Below are 14541 nucleotides of genomic sequence, written 5' to 3' on the forward strand. Positions count from 1 at the left end.
CTGCTGCACTAATTAAACGAGGTGTGAAGCTAAGCTACTAGTTCTAATGAGATTGGCGTCAAATCGTGCTCTCTCCCACACTGTTCTGATCACTCAAGCAAAACGATGCTTTAAAAACATATTTTCGCTGGAAAGGCAGGGGGTACAGGACAACAGTAAAGAGACGGCCAAGTCCGATGGGGCTAATGTTATGAAAGTAATAAAATATGGGATATTTTACGGGAAAATATTAAAACAGGAAGACAGCTGGAAAAAAGTTGACAGGTAGGCAGTGGGTGACTCTAGGGCTATTTGCTGTTGTTAGAACGGCCTGCCCTGTAGCCTAGGCCTATTGCACAACATAGGCCTACCATCACGTTACATTTTGTACAAATAAATAAATAGCCTACAGCGATCATACCGGCGCTGTCGCGCTTGTCAATTGACAGCTGCATTAAATAGACCCACCTATGCATTTTCTATATCAACAAAATGGCCGCTGCGAACGTTATTACCTGGTTATTACGTAGATCGAATAAGCCTAATTCAAGATCTTATTTTACACGCACACGCTCAGCTTGTGTAAGAAAGGATAACTATTTGAGTTTTGTTTTGTTTTTTGTGTTTTTCTCTCAAACGTGTTAAATGACAGATACAAAGATTTGGAAACACAAAAATAAAAAAAGAGAGGGATGGTCTTCGGGCAACCATAGAGGCAATTCATACAAACACTGCCCGCGTGTTGGGAGGTCAGCCTATGGGTGAGTGAATAATAATGCAATAAAAAAATGCAAGTTCAAATGCAATCTCTTTAAAAGAAGTGTATTGAATCAAACTGATTAACAATATGTTTTGTCAATATCCTGTGCAGCCCAATCGGAGTCGCAGATCACTGTATGTCAAGGCTATGCTTGGTTTGGTAAGCTATGGTTTGAATGTACCTTGCCATTGCTTCCCTGCTCAGATGGCAAGATACATTCAAACCATAGCTTACCAAAACAGTTACAGCAAAACCTCCCCTCACTCCTGAGAAATATCAGGCAGTAAAGGGTATCAATTCATTCACGTTTAACAGAGAACCGATTCTATTTCTATTAAAAAATATAACAAAACAAAAACATGAACATGAATTGTTTCTGATATTTTTGTTGTTTTTGTTTTTGTTTTTCAGACACATTCAAGCGATGGGTTGTGGACAATGGCGTAGGAGAAGCTGAGGTGGCTGTACGCCACAAGAAAATAGGAGTATTCATTTCAGAAAAAAATCATAGATCTTAACAGAAAAAAATAAAAACCGCCTTAATCATACCTTTTGAAATATGTTGTTCTTTGTTAATTGTTCTGGGAGTAGGTATAATAGTAGGAAAATAGAATTGCACATTTTAAAAAAGGAGAAGTTGATAATTGAAAACATTTGTAGGCCTATGTAAAACAACTAGAGTTTTAAGCTGAGTCATATCTATTTTTGTTTTTCTAAAGTACAAACCTGTTGTCACCAGTTAAAACCATTACAGACCAATTCACACCAGTTAAAAAATATAATTTAATCTTAAACCAGTTCATACCATTTAACACCAATTCATTCAACCAGTAGGTTTCTTTAACTGGACCTTACCAATACAATCCAGTAGAGACCAGTTACACACCAGTAAAAAAATATAATATAATCTTAAACCAGTTCATACCATTTAACACCAGTTCATCAACCAGTAGGTTTCTTTAACTGGACCTTACCAATACAATCCAGTAGAGACCAGTTACCCACCAGTAGAAGTGTTCCAATTTCCATATAAAAACCAATAAAACCAGTTGAACTTTTTACTGGTTTCAAAATGGTTTCCAACTGGTTTCCTACTGATTTTCTACTGGATCTCAACTGGATTTTCAACTGGATTTCTACTGGAATTTCCGCTAGGGTATCAGCAGCAAACTCAGTCTCTGTCGCGCAAAACAGTCTCCAAATAAAACGCACATCGGCCTGTTGCCTATTCTGCCATGCAGCTTGTGACAATATATCGTCCAAAATGCTTGATTGCATTGCATTCTCCACATTTTTAGCTAAATTTTCATGTACCACATCAGCATTTTTGTTCAGTGAATCTTTTGTAAATTGCTTTACAATTACCGTCGGGCCTATAGGCCTATTGCCTGGCTTGCCTCAGCTTCGGTCACGTCCTTTTACAATTTTATCATTGTAATAAAAAACGCAATTTGCCACATAATTTCAGCATGCTCCTGGCCTACTAATTAATGCCTATTGTACTTTATTTTTTGCAAAAAGAAAGAAATCCTTGATAAAATAACAAGTCATTCACATTATAGGCTACTTTACACACTGTTATGTCAGGTTGACTGACAAGCCTATTCTGAAGACTCCCATTCATTTTGACTGCACGAGACATCGCAATTCATTTTATAGCAGGCCATCGGACAAATATGACGCCTCGATATTAAAGAAACTCCGACTCCATTCATTCTGAAATTCCACCGCACAACAGTGCAACGTGAATGTTCACATTTTTAGTAACAACCGCCAAACTTGCTTGCTTGCCTTACACATCTAAGTTTTCCGACTATTTTTCTTACCTTCTTTTTCCGCTGTGGATGTTATTGAGTTTGTAGAAGTTTTAGCTCTTACGTTCTGAACATCTCGCACTGCCATCGCCCGATTTCTGAGTCATATCACTCTCTGTCTCTCTTTTAAATGCCTATTCCCTGAATGGTAGGCTACAATTATGTGTTTTATATATAGGCTAATATCTAAACAAAATAACCCAGGCAGTCTCATCTAGGATATAACACAGGTTGAAGTCAACGTCAAGTTGGTTAGGGAGGTGAATGTGTGTAAACATCTGTAGATGACTCAGAAATGACATCGGAAGACAAGGAGTGAATAGTGGCAAGAGGCAAGCCGAAGTCTGCTGACAAGGGCCCGACGGTAATTGTAAAGCAATTTACAAAAGATTCACTAAACAAAAATGCTGATGTGGTACATGAAAATTTAGCTAAAAATGTGGAGAATGCAATGCAATCAAGCATTTTGGACGATATATTGTCACAAGCTGGCAGAATAGGCAACAGGCCGATATGCGTTTTATTTGGAGACTGTTTTGCTGAGTTTGCTGCTGATATTCTGGGGATAGGCCTAGCCAATGTAGGCTACGACTTTAGCCTTTTAATATATTTGCTGCATTAGATCAGTCTTTCTAGAACAGGCAAGGGCTTTCTAGCCTCACGTCAGCAGCGCTGCATCACCCATATAGCCTACATTAAAACAACCAACGGATGGTGGGCGGATGCAGTTTTGAAAATTGGTCAACAAACTTTGGTGCTGATGGATGGCTGATGGATGATAAGTTTTGCTATGCAGTTATGGTTGAAATAATAGCCCATCAGCGCATCTCTAGTGTGTGTGCCTCTCTCTCGCTCAGAGGGGAGGGAGAGGCTGAGGGTCGATCCAGCATGGATTCTAAACTCTGTGGTGGATAGGATCTACAATTAGGTGTTAATAATATTACCACGCTAGGTCGAAGTACTCCCAAGTGCTATTGCGCCACACATTGTAGTTCTCCTGTTTATTCGCTTGGAAAATCGCCACGTTTCATGTTGTGTGACGTACACATTTTTATCAACTACTCGTGCAACTGTATTTAAGTAGGGAAAACGTGGAGGTGTTTGATTACTGCTATGTTCCTCTCTCTACGGCCACGGCAGAGCCCGCTAGCATAGCAACATGCTGACACATTCGCGCCGCGCAACAGAGCGTTTGAGTGCACCTACCGGCGCGGGAGAGGTATGACTCAACTCGTGAAAGTTAAGGTAAGAACATATATTACTACTGATTTTGTGTGGTGTGTTCCTTTAAGTTAGAGTTGGTACTGCTGTGCACTAGTGGTTTGTATCAGCTGCAGACCTAACATGAGTTTAGACTAACCTAACATCATAGTGAGTGGAATCTGGTGGGGGGAGACCGAATGTAGCCTACACACACACAGCAGACGACGGCAACAGGATTCAAGATAATGGGATCCTGTGAGGTGAGGGAGTAAGTTGCCACAGCTTGCACAGCTGTAAGAATTGTATGAAATATAGCTAAGTTATTTATACAACAGTGATGGTAAGTAGCAACTTAAGTGTGCCTTATGTACGTTCATGTTTTCTTTTCCTTTTTCGTGTTTATACCGTCGACTGGCTACTTAAGCTCAGGTACTGTAACAGCTCCGCTAGCTTAATAGCTAATTGCTAACCCTAACCTCACAAAGCTAGTATCTTACGTAGGCCAGGCGCGCGGCAACCTATTTTTGACCAGGGGTGCTAAATAACAAAAATAATGGATGTCCGACGATTTCGGGACATGTTTAGGATTTTTGACTGCTAAATACGTCATTTTAGTGCGGTGTGCGGGTGATAGCGAGAAGTTTAGAAAAATCCTGGGCAGCCACAAATTCCAATGTTCCGCGACAGCACTTCGAGTCCACTGCGCCCACCCTAACCCCACAGAAGCGCACTTGACATCATTAGCCTATTTCAGTATAGCTAAGGAAAATTACTTCTGATCGTCAAAACCACACCAGAGATGTTAGTCTTTAATTATAGGCTAATAATCAGGTTGCAATGATCTCGCAAATCATTTCTGAATAGCCTAGTGTGTCGTCTCCACAGCAAGTATGTGTCCTAATAATTTCTATCTTAGCGACTAGGATAGTGAAATGATTTCACTAGCTATGCATTTATTATTTTTGCAAAACTGTAAAACACAATTAAAGTTTCTTTCAGCTTATCCATGGTTTTTTTGAACGTGTAAATCGCATAGAATATGTAGGCCTATATCAACCGTAGGCCTACACACTTGATCGCTATCACATAGATGAAACCACGCTACGGTTCTTACAGTAACTGAATCACGTTCACGTTGATCTCTATAACTGTTAATTTTTAGTAGCCTATATTTGAACCTATCCATAACCCTTTTTTGCTATTTGACTCATCATTTCACATACAAAAATATAAATAATGTCAGACAGCGAATTAGTAATTATTTAAAAATATATATAATAATTTTTAAAAATCTATCTCCTGCCAGCAGGGGGTGCTGCAGCACCCATAGCACCCCCCTTCCCACGCCCTTGACGTAGGCTACAGTTCAACATGTGACAGCACCTGAACGTACCAGACGGGAATTTTGTTAGCTAATCATGGTTTGGGACGCAACTTGACTGTTCAAAACAAAGCGTCTATGTTTGTAACACATTCCCATGTTAATAGCGTCAAACCGAATTTGTCAGAGATTCTTGTCAACCATTTTAGAGCCATAGCTGTATTTTATTCTGTGTTTCATCTTGTCTAGACATGGACCAGGATCTTGAGTCTTTCCTAATATCAAGGAATGTCAGTGAGGACAACCTGCAGAGAATGAAAATGGACGAAGTATGTAGATTATGTTGATAATTTCACAGATCTTAACTGGAGTAATAACTTGTTGTCTACAGCACGTTGAATACACACTGAAATTAGTAGGAGTTTGTGTTAACCATATCAAAACATGTTACATTACAACTGTGCCTAGATTAATCTAGACCACCCAAATCTTCTACACTGCCTTTACTGAAAATGATTAGGCTAACACATTTTGTATGTCTGCGCGTGGTGTGTGTGTGTGTGGGTGGGTGGGTGGGTGGAGGTGCTAAACAATAACTTTGTTTGTTATTGCAGATTGACAGAGCTGTCTTAAATTTTATGACCGATGAAGAGATGGCCAAATACATCCCCTCTTATGGCAGCCGCCTGGCGGTCCGGTCATTTTGTCGCATAAAGGAAACTGATGGGCCTACAACCACAAGCATTCAAAGGCTCCGTCAAAAGATTGCAGAGGGAAGGACGTAAAAGAAAAGGATCTGCTGCCAAATCTTCCTCAGAGCCAAAGGATGACCTGATGGCAAGACGCAAGAACACAAATGCCATAAGAAGCAAACGGAGGATTGAAATAGGTTGGCTACATTATCAGAATCATAGCTTTCATCAAGTGAGGTCTAAGAATGGTGGAGGAACAAGGCATCTGGTGCTGGAGAGAAGTACCTCAGTGAAACAGATCATGGTGATGGCAAAGAATCTGTTCTTCACAGAGGGCAAGTCACCTAAAGGACCTATTGAGGACTTTACATATGAGATATGTGATTTCAAGAAACAGCCTGTGGCCATAACTAGTACTATCGCAGACCTTTATGAGCAGTCAAAGCTGAAAATGGTTAGACTTTACCTGTGTACAAGACCATTTGTACATTCAATCACAGAGTCGGACACTTCAGACACTGAGAGCCATGAACAGGTATGTATTAATAAATCCGTTGTTTTAATGATTTATGTTAATCAGCCGTTTGTAAACATTTCTGACACAAAGAAGTAATGTGTACTGTGTACTGTGATACTTCTTTAGATTTCTTAGCAATGGGAAATATTCATGCAGCCTTTATTAGAATATTGTATCACATTGTGGTAATGGTAATATAAACCAAAACTAGAAACTAAACTAAAGTTGCGGTCATTTCAGGTCAAAGGCCCAAATCCTATGCATGATCCTGAGGCAGATAATGAAGATGAAGCTGAAAGCTCTCCACAGTCCTCCACATCAGATGTAGGGCCACGTTTCTCAAGTCCAGTGCAACTTCATCATGATGCAAGTCCAGTCCATTCCATTGCTGACACAGAAGGACTACCAGCCATGCCCTCCTACCAGGTCCCTAACATTTCCTACAGCCTTGAAGTCCTGTGGTGAGGATACAGGAAATGTTTTCTTCTACTGACTCTTCAGTGAAGGTCATACTGTATTTAGTCAGGTGTCCCTTAACGGTAACAGTCCCACCAGTTGACTGCATCTTTTTGAAGGCGTTTTTGCAGATAGCACATGTCCATGTGCAATAAGATGTTGGATATGATATTTGCACTCATACTATTCTAGATAACTTTAGATAATGTGTTTATTCGTCATTGGTCTGCTGAATTGAGTCACTTGAAGAGACCATGTGTGAAACTTTGTGAGTATCGACTCATATGAAGCTCTCTTTAATCACAGCATCAAGTATGTGTTTGCAAACTGATAAGACCTGTGACTGTGTGTGCATTTGTGATATGGAGTTGGTGTGCCCAGAGGTAAACTGAGCTCAACACAAGTGTTCTTTGAGTCATCATTGTGTTGTCACAATGTTAACATTACCGGATTTCTGCAAAAACCCTTTAAAGTTAAATGTGTTGTGAAAATTAACTGTGTTTCTGTTTTTTGTACCCAGGGAATAGAATTTAACATTTACGTAGAGATGGAATTAAACAATGTTTGCAATGCCAGTCTGTTATTCCACCTCCTGAGTACCACGCCTTGAATGTCTATGACCTGAAGAATGACTTCAGTTTGTAATTTCAGGCTATCAACTGCATACATGGCTGAAACAACATGGCTGTAACTCCCATGTGGCGGATGTTCACAGGCCATTTAAGCAAGCACATCATTTATATGTGCTTCTTTGACTCAGATTGGAAAAGCTGACTGACTCAAATGTCCTTACGTACTGTATGACCCGCTGGTCATATCAGAGACACTATTTTGTGTGTGTTTGCATAGCCACCGTTGAATAAATTCCTCTCATCAAATTTGTTGCCCAGAGACTGGCTTAGCTAGACTGTTACCCATTTGACCAACTTTACAATCATATCAATAGTTTAACTTTTTTTGATTTTCAATAACTGTTCATCAAATGAAACTGTTTGTATGTGTATATTTGTACATACCTGGTTACACCCTTGCCTGGGTGTATTTGTTTTGTCCATTCTTTCTTGTGGAAGAAGCTGTGACCATATTTGGATCACCCATACATCGTTGAACAGTGAAATAGTACCAGGTACACCTATCTCTGCTTTTCACATATCCTCGTTCAGAGCATGCGCTATATCAATCCACGGAGCAGCCCCACCTAACACAACTTTAGTTTTTCTAGGTCAGCTTCACTGCTGAGAAATATTTTTTAAAGAAAAGAGAAAAGACCAAACATGGCCTCCACCATCTTACAGACTGGTGCTTTTGTCCTGGGCATTCTTGGTGTTGCAGCTCTTATTGCTGCCACTGCCATGAATAACTGGAGCAGTCAGGATCGTCAAGGGGATGTTGTGACCGCTGTGTACACTTATAAGGGACTTTGGCGAAATTGTGAAGTATCCACATCAGGGTTTACCGAATGTCGGCCTTTCTATGGTCTCCTGGGTTACTCAGGTGAGTATCCCAATACAATAGTACCATTCTATTGCTTTTGTATTTACACCCCAAACAATAGTTAAAATATGTAATAACACAACATTTAAAACTTGTTGATGTAATTACTTATGTCACAGTATTTTGTCTGAGGATTTAAATATAATGAGAGTAAAGATCCTTCTGAAAACCTATTTTACTGTGTAAATCACTCTTCTGTGCAGTTGTTAGCTGCCTTATCATTTATCTAACTTGAGACTGAAACAGTGTGTAAATTCTAGGTCGGAAGATATTTCGCTATTCAGTTAAATTCCTAATGTTTATGTGTTTGCACTGATGAAGGTCTGAGGACCGAAACATTTGTACATCACCTCACTTGGTAGCATCTTGGCTTGATGGATTAAACACTTTATTTATTTATTTTTCAACGGCAAATAATGGTGTGCAAGTTTTTTCTTAATTGATTGACTAATGTGTAAAATGACAAACATATACTCATAGATTGTAAAACGCCATTACTGTAGGCCTACTGTAAAACACTGAGTCAATGATATTGCAACAGCAGTAATAATTTATCTGTCATAGTTTAAAGCATTTCCTTCATACCATTGACTGGTATGGCTCATTTATATTATTAAAGTGGGATAACTTTCAAGGCTTTTAACAGTTTGCCTTCATAAATGATATGCTTTGATTAAGGCATTTATTTTGCCATCTGCCATAAATCATTTTATAAAGGCATTGTAATTTTAAAAAGAATGTTATTAACCATTCTTCTATAATGTTTTAACTGGTTATTAATTAGAAGAAAGGCCTTGGAACGTAATACTAACATTTCTGCTCAGAATGAAGTGAAATGCAAAGGATTCTTTTTAAATGCCTGGTCTCAAAGTTCACTAACTGAAATGGGACTGAAGTATTTTTTTATTATATTTCTTAGGTTCTTTTCAAGCTGTGAGAGCCCTGATGATTGTGGGAATCGTTATGGGAGTCATCAGTGGTCTGATTAGCCTTTTCTCCCTGAAATGCTTGAGAATGGGCAACATGGAAGATTCTACCAGAGGAAAAATGACTCTGACTGCTGGAATCATGTTTATGGTTGCAGGTGGACATAATGATTTTTGTTGATGTACTTTGTTTAGTCTTGAAGATTATTATTTGAACTTAAAAGTAGCCGATGGAACTGAGTGGAACAGCATAGTGGCATATAGAATACAGTCAATGTAGATGTAGAAGCTAAAACTTATTTGCCGCTACCTACATGTATTATGCTACAATGGCTAGCCAACGACAAACCTCACTTGCCCTGAATATGTATTGTGCTAAGTAAGTAGTTAGCTTTGGTATAGCAAGTTCACTTTCAAAATGGTTTCAAAGATGGCAAAAAAACACTCTTAGTCAGATCATAAGTATGCAGGCCACAACATCTTTTTTCCCAGCTACTTCAATACAGACACAGTTAGACAAGTATGATTATTCAAAATCCAAAAAAAAGAAAGGTTTTGGACAACTCACTCCTTGACTGGCAAGATGGCGGCGAGCAGAAAAACCAAGGGAGTTGTTCAAAACCTTTCTTTTAGTATACTCTGTGTACACAAACAATGCTCTCAATGCTCAAGTTCATGTGTAGAGACACTGATGACTTCGATCAAAGTTTCATGTTGTGTTGAGCCTTCTTAGTGTTTTAAAAATAGCGATTTTGACGCGACCATGTATCAAAATAGTAGTGCCCCTACGATTCCCATTCAAAAGTACCCTGGAAAATAAGTGGGATAATGGACTCCACGGCATTCGGTTCACAGAAAGAAATGCACTTATGAGGTGTAACGGCCCTCAGCTTGTTATCACCTTAAACGTGCATTTCTTTCTTTCTCTTCCTCATGGTCATTCAGGAAAGTTTTCTTGACAGCGCCGGAACGTTCCTTCATCGTTAAATCTTTGGTTCCGGGAACGTTCGCTGAACGTTTTTTGAATCATGTTTAAAACTCGATTGAGCACAGAAAAATCAAAGCCTTCTTACAGGGCACTGAGTAGGCTATGACTTGACTTGGGAGACATATCCGCTCACGATAGGACAGATTTTAAGTAGACGTATCATATGTGACAGTCATTATTTGATCATATACATCATATATACATCATCATATTTTCTGCGTGTATCTATTAGTAGGCTACTCACCTCATGCCAGCGCGACATATATATCATCCTCCTTCGTCTTACCACTATGAAGCAGCTGTAGCCTATATATGGGTGATTCTCCAACTATGGTACTTTTTGGACCTGGACATTTTCAGAAAATGACACATTTTTTATTAAAATATTACTGGCATAATTTGTTTCCCCAGTATGCCTAAATACCTGCCCTGAAGTTGGCTGTGCTGATTTTTATGGAATAATATGTATTTTTGGACATTTTTCCAGACATGGCAAAAGCAATGGTCATTTCCACAACCGAACAAAAACAAGCCAACCTGTCTTTATCACTACCATGGAGACAGATGTGGAAAAGACGGTCGTGGAAATGACATTTTCCCACTTTTCCTCTAATATCTCATGTTTGACTAGCCTGTTAGTGTTAGTTTTAGAGTTAGCATTAAATAATCTCAAATTACACCTAATGAAATTGTAAAAATCCAGAATTTTTCCCATCGGAATGAATTATGAGCGGTTCAGAAATGACGTACAATAAACATACTCACAGTATTTCTCATATTTACCTTGCTATATCTCCTATGTATTAACCTCTGCTGGGATCATTCTTTCATTCAGCCATGTGGATCCCTCCGGAGTGTCAGTTGCTATGGTTACTGAGTATACAAATCTAGAATACTGAGCCTGGGATTGCATTTTATGCAGAGGTGTGGAAATGACGGTGAACCCCAGGGACAAGTGTTTAACATGTTTAAAATATGCCAAATTGAAAAGAAATATAAAAACAAATAGTAGATTTGAATGAATTGGGTTATAATGCATACTTTGTTTGAATTTAAAATTATATCAGTATTAGATTTTAAGTGAGATAAGGTCTGGCCTAGGGACAGAGGCAAAATAGTAAAAAACACATATAAAATGTCTTCTATTTTATAAAAAACAACATAATTGAACAATGAATTTTTATATATTGGTTCCCCTAAATATGTAGTAAGTGTGAAAAAAAAAAAAGTGGAAATGTTTTTTTTTTTTTTTTTAATATATGTCAAGGACAGAAAAAGTACCATAGTTGGAGAATCACCCATATATACCGGGTCATACCTAGTACTTTCACGTTTACAGTCTCTCATAATAAATAATAAACAATAAACTAGCCTAACTAAACCATTTTCAATGGGCATATCCCATCATGTTATTATTCAAAACACCAGCAAGAGAAGGATAGGCCTACTGTTTCAACCATAGGCTATTGTTTAAAATCAAAACAAACTTTCAATTGAAATTCATTAATGCATGCCGGGACTAACTAAAGCTAAATTACGAAGTGTTGCAACCTCAACATGAAAGACGCTTTGCAAATCAGCACAGCCCCGGTGCTGTTAAGCCTCTTGAATCCGTGGTCAAACCAGACGGAGAGCTAATGCTAGCCTACCTTTGGTTGAAACTTGTGGCAAAAAGTTTAGCGTTGTCAGGGCAACCCCGACGACGTCTCTCTCTCTCCCTCTCTCTCTCACACACACACACCTAGGTAGGCAAAATCAGCTCCACACGATGACAGATCTACTCCACTGATTATACAAAAATTCAACCTTAATTAATTCTTTAGGATTAGGTATACATTTTTATTTTGCATAAAACTACCTTTAGGGAACATTCCCTGATGGTATATGGATTTTTTAACCATTAGGGAACATTCCCTAAAGGAATGTTCCCTAAAGGTAGTTTTGTGCAACCATTAGGAAACCTTTAGGGAATGTTTATTAAGGGAACATTCCCTGATGGTCATATTAAGGATCATTTTTTATTATCCATTAGGGAACGTTCTGGGAGGTTCCCTAATAGTAGAAAACCATACCTTTATGTTTGCTGGGTAATGACCGGTAGAACTTTGGGAAATCCCATTCAAGTCAATGGAGCGTTCTACTTGCATTGTGAAGAGCCGTATAATAACTGGGGACAAACAATTGGCACGTCATCACAGGCAGGTAGTTTTACCTTATTCCCTGCAGATGTGATTCCGATTCGACAAATGGTAATGTTAACCACACTAACTTTGTGTTGAGCCAGTTGAGCCTACTTCTGTGCAATGAAGAAATATGGGTTGGTAAAATGTTCCCTTTATTCATGTCCATGACAAATAAAATGACATAACTAAACCTTGTTTTGACTGTCGAAAAAACAACAGACAAACAACATTTTTCCGTAAAAGTCTAATGGGGCTACATACCCACCAAATTTCACGTGCCCCGGGTGGGGTGGGGGGGGACTTTGACAATTGACAATCCCTATATGACCGCTTCACTAGCTGTGCTAGTGGCGGTCATAATTATCTGTGTGTGTGTTTGTACATTTTATTCAAGTGCGGTGTGTTTGTGAGTGTATGTGTGTGTCTGTGTGTATATGTGCGCCTATGTGTATGTGTATGTATGTGTGTGTGTGTTTGTCTAAATGAAGGTGTGTGCATATATGTGTGTGTGTGTGTGTGTGTATGGGGGTATACATGTGTACGTATAGGCACTTGTGATCATGGGGTTGGTAAAAGATGTACCCATGGCTGTGATTACCTGTGGCCTACAGCCAAATCACAGCCATGTGGCATAATTATTTGGCCTACAGCCAAATCACTTTTGGCATATTTCTTAACTGAAGACTAAACAGACAAAAGACTGATTCTCAGTTTTATTTATTCAGGTATTTGTGGCATCGCTGGAGCCTCAATCTATGCCAATCAGATTGTGGCTAGTTTTATGAGTACCATGTATAACTCCAATAGTGGTGGCATGATGGGACAGATGGGAGGAATGGGAGGAATTGGTGGAATGGGAGGAAACCTTATTCCAAGGTAAGCTGATCCTTAGGTCTGTTGAGGTAGAAATGAAAAGCAGAATGTGTGATATTAAAGACAGAATGGCAACTCTGGAGACAAATAATCCTCATTGCAGTTAGGTATGCAGTGTACAGTATTTGTAATCCTAATAAATCTCACTATAAATCTCATTAATCTCACCCCTGGTCAAAGCCATTGTATCAGGTTAAATTTGCTATGATAATACAGTACACTGAATAGTGTTTGATATTAATGCCTTGTTTGTGTCTCAAATGCCAGGTACACTTTTGGACCTGCACTTTTTGTGGCTTGGATAGGAGGAGCATTGGTGCTATTGGGTGGGATATTGGCTTGTGTTGCCTACAAAGGACTTCAGCCTGAGAAGACTAAGTATGTTCACATTCTGCACCATAACCTATGTGTAAACAATGTTGTAAAATAAATATGAACACAACAACCTGTACAAGATGTAAAAACAGCTGGGAAATAGTTCAATCGTGTGTCTTGCACTTTTTGTCTTTTAATCAGACTAGTCATAAAAACATGCATTCATTTGAAATATTCACATCTGCATCCTCTGACAGCTATGGAGCAGTGGCTTACAAAGCCCCTTCCCACCACAATGCAACTGTACAGCACATTGCCAATGAAGAAGGAAGAAGAGACCAAAAATATGTCTAATCCTAATCCTGCCACCTTCATGTCATATCAATAGCAGGATGAAATCATGTTAGTATTAAAATAATTACTTATGGAGTATGTTGATGATTTTAAAATATATTGCTTCTTCATAGCTGGGGTTCTTATTTTAAAAAAAATACTCAGGACAACACTAGGCTAATGATCTGCATTTGCAATGATGTTACAGGGAGAACATTTAATCCGTGTGACATGGACTTAAAGGAATGTTCCAGAGCAAAAACAACATAGGGTCTATTTTCAGAAGCTAACAGGATCAAATTGTTGTTTGAGAGCATAATTATGTTAATTGGTGGAGTTTTGAGCAAGAACGTTGTTTGCATTAGCACTAAATTGTCTTACTGTATGTACACACCACCGCCGACTTCAGCTGCAAAAAACACTCTGGAAGTCCCGTTTTGGCCGCTTGAACCTAGGAGCAGCTAGGAGGTATTCCAGACGCCTGCTGGAATGTTCAGTTATATGTTACATTTTAAAAGAACAGTTGTGATAATGTACCCCTACATAAATTAGCTACATTTGATATTAAAGGAACCATATGTAAGATTGTGGCCAAAACTGGTACTGCAATTACTTTCAAATTACTGTAGAGTGGTGTGTCCCCTCCCCTCTGACTCGAGGTTGCCAACCCGGATGCTGAAACACTAC

General features: G+C 38.9%; 1 protein-coding gene across 1 annotated transcript; it reads left to right on the forward strand.

The window, feature by feature from the left end:
- The first annotated feature begins 8016 nt into the window (after window positions 1-8016).
- On the forward strand, window positions 8017-13875 carry cldn18 (claudin 18). The gene is made up of 5 exons (XM_076265893.1): window positions 8017-8236; window positions 9156-9320; window positions 13059-13209; window positions 13474-13584; window positions 13779-13875. Exons 1-5 carry the CDS (start codon window positions 8017-8019, stop codon window positions 13873-13875), a joined length of 744 nt encoding a protein of 247 aa, XP_076122008.1.
- Window positions 13876-14541: the final 666 nt, after the last annotated feature.

Source organism: Alosa pseudoharengus, unplaced genomic scaffold (assembly GCF_046254945.1).
Source record: "Alosa pseudoharengus isolate Yale_2024_CS ecotype anadromous, Long Island Sound unplaced genomic scaffold, YU_APseudo_1.1 YU_APseudo_1.1_scf_4, whole genome shotgun sequence".
Taxonomy (NCBI): domain Eukaryota; kingdom Metazoa; phylum Chordata; class Actinopteri; order Clupeiformes; family Clupeidae; genus Alosa; species Alosa pseudoharengus.